Below are 8,312 nucleotides of genomic sequence, written 5' to 3'. Positions count from 1 at the left end.
GGCACAGAAACCATCTTCATGAATCATTTCACCTCAAACCATCATACAGACCTTACATCTGAGAACTTTCTCCTTAGAATCACCACCTTGGTTTGATCTAAAGAGCATGCACCACGCAAATCTGACCTACTTAGACCAAACTCGCACTTGCAAACATCCCATGTTGGAGAAAAGGCAGCCTGCTGTGCTAGGCTGTCAACTGAATCCTAGGTTACCTGGAAATGAGGCAGAAAACTGTAAAGAGCCTGACCAGCAAAGCAGAAAAGAGACCAAAGAAAGTCCAACCTAATTTATAAAAGGAACAATACTATTTAATCTCATGCAATGAAACAGCCATAAACTTAAATGACAATTCAGAAAGGTAAATTCATGATTGTATAATTTTTCTAAAAACAAGTTTTAAAAGGACATCTACTAATTAAAATTGGTAAATGCTAAAATAATGATGTTTATATCCAAGTGGTATCTACAAACAGGTGCTTTTGGGGAATGTAATGCTTCCTTGAACCTGTAGTTTGTGTAGCTCTAACTTGTTCCTCTTACAATTATGATATATAGTGGGATTAGGCCCTGTTTCTAATGTCACTTACATTTTAATATTATCATTATACTTTTAAATACATATAACCATCCAATTATGCTTTAATATAAAGTGTTTTATAATTATTCTTTTTAAAAGATGTACCAGAAATATACTTTAAATAATACAGATTTAAAAAACCAAAAATGAGAATCAAGAATCAAAGGGTATTTGACAATAAGTTTAGTTGTACATGCTAAAAATAAAAGCAACAACAACAACAACAAATAAACCTTAAAAAATTAGGCTTAAGGGGCATTTATGTTTTCAGTTGTTTATTAGTTTTAATAGTTACCCAGAATACCCAAATAATCCACAAACATTATTAAATACGATTAGCTTATTTTTAAAAGTTATCTTTTTAATAAAGATGACTGTCTGAGAGATAAAGCAAAAATAATAAAGCCAAAATACATTCCTTAGCCCTATTTTGGAGGCATTTAATGAATAAGTCTCTTTTGCATACTAAGTAGATTGGTCATGCTTGGCTCAGAATTCCTAAATTATGATGGTTTACCTCTGAAATTGTCTTTTATTGTTTTGCAGTATTCCATTTACACCTATGATGGTCCAGAACCAATAGTAGTCAAGAAGAGCATTTTTCAGGTAATTAAAAGTATATTTTTTAAACACTTATCTATGTTAAATACAGTGTTTAAGGCATATTGCAGGAGAAACAAAAGCTAGCAAAATCTTGGTGAAACATAATTGAGAAATAAAGTCATATAATACCATGGAAATATTTAGCATTATATTTAAGTTTCTGGTTAAGTACTTTCAAAAAGTATTTAACACTAAAAGTATTTTAGCATAAAACCAGAATTTAAATTCTTGATTTATGTTCTAAAATTTTCACTCTGAAAATATCAGACAGACATAAATTTTTTTTAAATTAAATTCTTCCACATGTGGAGTTGGGGATGTGGCTCAAACGGTAGCATGCTCGCCTGGCATGCATGAGGCACTGGGTTCGATCCTCAGCACCACATAAAAATAAAGATAATTGCGTCCACCTAAAAAAACTAAAAAGTAAATATTAAAAAAAAATTCTTCCACACGTAGACAATTTGTCATCCATTCATATATTTTTTCTACTTTACTTCTTCACCAAAAATCGTGTTATATCTGATCCATGTTTTGATGCTAGAGATTGTCTTCTCATCTGGCTTCTTTCCTTGGCTTGTTTAGCAGTTTTCTAAAAGGTAACAAATGTAAGTGCACGTATTAGCAAAAAAGCATTGGCTTCAGAAGCTCAAAAACTGTATTTTTAGTCTAGATGAAATCTACATTGCCCCTATACCCAGTGCTTAGCCATTAGGGATTGTTCCAAACCACAACGCAGAGTACCTCAGCAGCTCTGACTAGTGCCCTGAGTCTTAGCTTTACCAGGATCTGATAAGGAGTGGGCCTTCCCACTTCCTATTCTCAGGTCCCAGAAGCCATTCCCAACTCAACAGATAACCCAATGTAGAAAATAAAATAAGCCAGACCACAACTCGATTCTTCTGCCAATCCCACAAATAAAATATTTATGAGACTCTGAAAAAATAATTACAGAACAGGTTACATTTTCTTTGGCTATTTCTTAATTCTCTTACAGGTTTTGAATTTGCTATTAATTTGTACAGCTGAGAAATCAGATGACATTTTTCCCAATTGAAGTTCATGAACCCAGATAGTAAGGATGAAAGAAAAGAAGGTTAAAACTAAAAACAAAAACAAAACCTGCCTGTGTGATATGATCCCATTTATATAAAAATTATACTTATGAAGAAATTGTGGAATCTAAAATATTAAAAAAAGGATTAAAAGAGTTCATTTATGAACACTGGCAAAAGATCCAAATGGTTCTAAAAACCATAAATATAATTGGTTATTTTGTGGGACTGTGTGTTAAGAATTCATCCTGGTAGATAACAATACTATACCATCCCCTACACCGCCATTTTAAGCAACAGGTTGTACAAAGATGTACCTAGTATAATGGGTTTTATACTTAAACTAGCGGTATAATATCTTTCATGTTGAGCTGAGTTAGTCCTAGAGACAATTTATGAATTTTCTTCAATATTTTAGGACATTCTTAGTCATATGCAAACATGTATCACTGCCCTAATTCACAAAACTTTCAGTTTTGGGGTCTGGTTCTCTTCAAGACTGTAAATAAATAAGTTGTATTCATGTTTTTCTAGATAGTGGTGACATGTCTTGGTCCTAAAATGAATTAAGAGGGAAGGTGCTTCTGTTGCATCTGTGACTGAAAACTTATATAGGCCTCAAGAAGAAGGGCAAGTGTCCAGTGATAAAAGGAAAAAAAATGCATCTTGGACCCTAGAGCAGGGGTATAGACTTATCCACATAATCACCTACACCTGTTTGCATATTTTCTTTTGGATTTCCTAGGATGGAGTCAAAGCTGCTTGTGAGCTCCACTGACCTCTTTGTGACAGACCGTGCAGAGAGTCTGCAGGTTGTTTAGGGTGCACTGTCCCCCTCCCTTGTACACTGGCTTGATGTGATCCACCTGCCAGAAATGTCCTTCCTTCGGGTTTCTTATCATTTCATTTAGCTGCAATAAAACACAAGATCAGCAATTTTGAACATACACTGTAGGAACTGTTGGTTTTTGCATTGTGTAATCATGTTTATATAGCGGAATCATGGGGAAAATACATTAGTGTAGTTTTTTATAGCTTTTATTGTGAGTTGACAAAAACCCTCTTGGTTAACAATTTGAAAGCAATAAAATGTGTTTCTGAAAAGTTTTTTCCTCTTATCTAATCCATTTTGAAAACTTATAAGCAAGTATAAAATACCAAGACTCCTGACAGATTTGTCTTTTCTGTACCTTTTAGTTTATATATTCACTACACCAAAAGTGAGAACAGACTGGAAATTAAAAACTCCTTAATATTACTGACTCAAATAATCTTTAATAGTTCACCTAAATGCATTAGTTACTATATCAATGGCAGTTTCATATTAACAGCTTTCACCCTTACTTTTATTTTATTCACCAGAGAACTTCCATGGACTGGAATTAAATTTTTAGAACCTCTAAACTTGCATATTTGAAATAAACAAAGATGTCCCCTTAAAACAGTCACTGTGTAGGCCAGTCCATATTTGAACACTTAATATTTAACCAGTGATGACCTACATTAAAAAATGGGATGTGTTTAACATTGTACTTGAGTTAGTAAAACCAACTTACACTATGGCAGTGCAGTTTTTAAACATCACCATGACAAGTATGACAATTGTTTTAATTTTCTTGGTCTTGGACAAGGAAGAAAGTATAATTAACTTCATGACTGCCGGTGACGGGAACACAAGATTATTTCTAAAGCACTCTGAAGAAAGCAAGTCAGATCCTCCAAAGGCACAATGACCTGATCGATAGTGCTGACCTGTGAGGAGCCCCAAGAGGCAGCATTTGGAACAGTAAACTCTGTCCAGATGACCTTTGTTTTACTTGCTTTACTTTCTCTTCTGTACAGAACTTCCCAACTTCTGTTAGAAGATACATAATGATTTTTGTTTTCACTGGTATTCTTAGAAGCAACCACAAATGGCAGTCTTGTACATGAAGCAAATGTCATATTCTTTGGGGAAAAAAAAAATCTCCTTTGGTTTTGCCTTTTGTAACCAATTCTTTCTGAGTAGCTTTTACTCTGACAGACTTGAAAATTCAAAAGGGGCCTCTTAATTTTTTCCTAGCAACTGGCAAATCACTTGGCGTTACTCTTCAATATCCAAAATTCATCTTTTGAAAAAAATCATTCCCTTTCTAACTGGTCTTCCCCAATCTGAGCACCTATGCTCCTTATCCTTACAGCACTTTTGTTAAGATGTCTACCATATTAGTTCTGCCTTTCTAGACAGTTGCTTTCAAATGGCCTTAGTGATTTCACTGGATATCTTCCGGAAGCTTCACATTGACACAGTGGACAGTAAGTAGAGGCTGGCTGATATCCCTGGAATGGGTACAATATGTCTCTCATTGGTTAGACCAAAGGATCTTTCAAGAACTCTGGATGTCATTAGAGAAATAGTGTATTTCTCTAGTTCTCAAAGACATTAATTTATCTTTATAGAAATGATTATTAGTTCTATTATAATTTGGTAATATTAGGTAAATAAATAATTTGTCTAGCTGTCAGGAATTCATCCAATACTTTAGTAGGCAAACAGTGACTCAGGAGTATTCCTTTTAAATTAAGCACACTACAAAATTACACATTTTACTTTAGTCTGAAATTTAGAATTGTCAAGCAACAAGATCAGAAATCAAACTGAGTTTTGAAAATCAAAATGAATCAAGCAGATTATGAACTCCCATTTTTTTTAAAATTTTTTATTGTTGGCTGTTCAAAACATTACATAGTTCTTGATATATCATATTTCACAATTTGATTCAAGTGGGTTATGAGCTCCCATTTTTACCCCATATACAGATTGCAGAATTACATCAGTTACACATCCATTGATTTACATATTGCCATACTAGTGTCTGTTGTATTCTGCTGCCTTTCCTATCCTCTACTATCCCCCCTCCCCTCCCCTCTTCTCTCTCTGCCCCCTCTACTGACATTCGTTTGTCCCCCTTATATTATTTTTCCCCTTCCCCCTCACTTCCTCTTGTATGTACTTTTGTATAACCCTGAGGGTCTCCTTCCATTTCCATGCAATTTCCCTTCTCTCTCCCTTTCCCTCCCACCTCTCATCCCTGTTTAATGTTAATCTTCTTCTCATGCTCTTCGACCCTACTCTGTTCTTAGTTACTCTCCTTATATCAAAGAAGACATTTGGCATCTGTTTTTTAGGGATTGGCTAGCTTCACTTAGCATAATCTGCTCTAATGCCATCCATTTCCCTGTAAATTCTATGATTTTGTCATTTTTTAATGCAGAGTAATACTCCATTGTGTATAAATGCCACATTTTTTTTTATCCATTTGTCTATTGAAGGGCATCTAGGTTGGTTCCACAGTCTTGCTATTGTGAATTGTGCTGCTATGAACATCGATGTAGCAGTGTCCCTGTAGCATGCTCTTTTTAGGTCTTTAGGGAATAGACCGAGAAGGGGAATAGCTGGGTCAAATGGAGGCTCCATTCCCAGCTTTCCAAGAAATCTCCATACTGCTTTCCAAATTGGCTGCACCAATTTGCAGTCCCACCAGCAATGTACAAGTGTACCCTTTTCCCCACATCCTCGCCAGCACTTGTTGTTGTTTGACTTCCTAATGGCTGCCAATCTAACTGGAGTGAGATGGTATCTTAGGGTGGTTTTGATTTGCATTTCTCTGACTGCTAGAGATGGTGAGCATTTTTTCACGTACTTGTTGATTGATTGTATGTCCTCCTCTGAGAAGTGTCTGTTCAGGTCCTTGGCCCATTTGTTGATTGGGTTGTTTGTTCTCTTATTGTCTAATTTTTTGAGTTCTTTGTATACTCTGGATATTAGGGCTCTATCTGAAGTGTGAGGAGTAAAGATTTGTTCCCAGGATGTAGGCTCTCTATTTACCTCTCTTATTGTATCTTTTGCTGAGAAAAAACTTTTTAGTTTGAGTAAGTCCCATTTGTTGATTCTAGTTATTAACTTTTGTGCTATGGGTGTCCTATTGAGGAATTTGGAGCCCGAACCCACAGTATGTAGATTGTAGCCAACTTTTTCTTCTATCAGACGGCGTGTCTCTGATTTGATATCAAGCTCCTTGATCCATTTTGAATTAACTTTTGTGCATGGCGAGAGAAAGGGATTCAGTTTCATTTTGTGCATATGGATTTCCAGTTTTCCCAGCACCATTTGTTGAAGATGCTATCCTTCCTCCATTGCATGCTTTTAGCCCCTTTATCAAATATAAGGTAGTTGTAGTTTTGTGGATTGGTTTCTGTGTCCTCTATTCTGTACCATTGGTCCACCCGCCTGTTTTGGTACCAGTACCATGCTGTTTTTGTTACTATTGCTCTGTAGTATAGTTTGAAGTCTGGTATCGCTATACCGCCTGATTCACACTTCCTGCTTAGCATTGTTTTTGCTATTCTGGGTCGTTTATTTTTCCATATGAATTTCATGATTGCTTTCTCTATTTCTACAAGAAATGCCATTGGGATTTTGATTGGCATTGCATTAAACCTATAGAGAACTTTTGGTAATATCGCCATTTTGATGATGTTAGTTCTGCCTATCCATGAACAGGGTATATTTTTCCATCTTCTAAGATCTTCTTCTATTTCTCTCTTTAGGGTTCTGTAGTTTTCATTGTATAAGTCTTTCACCTCTTTTGTTAGGTTGATTCCCAAGTATTTTATTTTTTTTGAAGATATTTTGAATGGAGTGGTTGTCCTCACTTCCATTTCAGAGGATTTGTCGCTGATATACAGGAATGCCTTTGATTTATGCGTGTTGATTTTATATCCTGCCACTTTGCTTAATTCATTTATTAGCTCTAATAGTTTCTTTGTAGAGCCTTTTGGGTCTGCTAGGTATAGAATCATGTCATCTGCAAATAGTGATAATTTAAGTTCTTCTTTTCCTATTTTGATGCCTTTAATTTCTTTCGTCTGTCTAATTGCTCTGGCCAGTGTTTCGAGAACTATGTTGAACAGAAGTGGTGAGAGAGGGCATCCCTGTCTTGATGAACTCCCATTTTTACCCCGTATACATATTGCAGATTCACATCGGTTACACATCCACTTTTTTACATACTGCCATACTAGTGTCTGTTGTATTCCGCTGCCTTTCCTATCCTCTACTATCCCCCTCCCCTCCCCTCCCCTCCCATCTTCTCTCTCTACCCCATCTACTGTAATTCATTTCTCTCTCGTTTTTTCCCCCTTTCCCCTCACTTCCTCTTATATGTAATTTTGTATAACAATGAGGGTCTCCTTCCTTTACCATGCAATCTCCCTTCTCTCTCTCCCTCCCCCCCCCCGTCCCTGTTTAATGGTGATCTTCTTCTCATGCTCTTCCCCACTATTCTGTTCTTAGTTGCTCTCCTTATATCAAAGATGACATTTGGCATTTGTTTTTTAGGGATTGGCTAGCTTCACTTAGCATAATCTGCTATAGTGCCATCCATTTCCCTGCAAATTCCATGATTTTGTCATTTTTTAGTGCAGAGTAATACTCCATTGTGTACAAATGCCACATTTTTTTTTATCCATTCATTTATTGAAGGGCATCTAGGTTGGTTCCATAGTCTAGCTATTGTGAATTGTGCTGCTATGAACATTGTTGTAGCAGTATCCCTATAGTAAGCTCTTTTAAGGTCTTTAGGGAATAGTCCAAGAAGGGGAATAGCTGGGTCAAATGGTGGTTCCATTCCCAGCTTTCCAAGGAATCTCCATACCCCCAGCTCCCTGTTTTTGACCACCATGAGGTGAGTGGCTTTGCTCGGTCACACTTGCCTGCCATGATGTTCTGACCAGAAACAATGGAGCCAAGCAACCATGGACTGAAACCCCTAAAATCATAAGCCAAAATAAACCTTTCCTATTTAAAAAAAAAGAAAAGAAAATCAAAATGAATATTGATGATAGTGTGCTACAAACAATATTTTGTCATAAACTGCTTTATCAAAAATACTTTATTTCTTTGGTACTAGGGATTTAACCCAGGGACGCTTTACAAATGAACCACATTCCCAGCCCTTTTTATTTTGAGACATTTTGAGACAGGCTTTCACTTAGTGGCTGATGGCCTTGCTGTTGCTGAGGCTGGCCTCAAA

General features: G+C 36.2%; 1 protein-coding gene across 6 annotated transcripts in view; it reads right to left on the bottom strand.

The window, feature by feature from the left end:
- Positions 1–289: 289 nt before the first annotated feature.
- The window catches only part of Zranb3 (zinc finger RANBP2-type containing 3), a 232,121-nt gene continuing 224,098 nt past the window's right edge, over positions 290–8,312 (bottom strand). For all 6 annotated transcript variants that reach the window (XM_046463792.2, XM_046463794.2, XM_046463796.2 and 3 more), the window contains 2 exons: positions 3,018–3,149; positions 290–1,775 (listed from right to left, as the gene is read on the bottom strand). In XM_046463792.2, the coding sequence (XP_046319748.1) occupies positions 1,677–1,775; positions 3,018–3,149 (231 nt within the window). In that variant the 3' untranslated portion in view covers positions 290–1,676. The remainder of the gene's footprint in view (positions 1,776–3,017; positions 3,150–8,312) is intronic.

Source organism: Marmota monax, unplaced genomic scaffold (genome assembly GCF_021218885.2).
Source record: "Marmota monax isolate L192 unplaced genomic scaffold, Marmota_monax_Labrador192_F-V1.1 WCK01_AAM20220418_F8-fsc00034, whole genome shotgun sequence".
NCBI classification, from domain to species: Eukaryota; Metazoa; Chordata; class Mammalia; order Rodentia; family Sciuridae; genus Marmota; species Marmota monax.
Note: the sequence above shows the minus strand (reverse complement) of the source record. Positions and strands in the feature narration are given on the sequence as shown.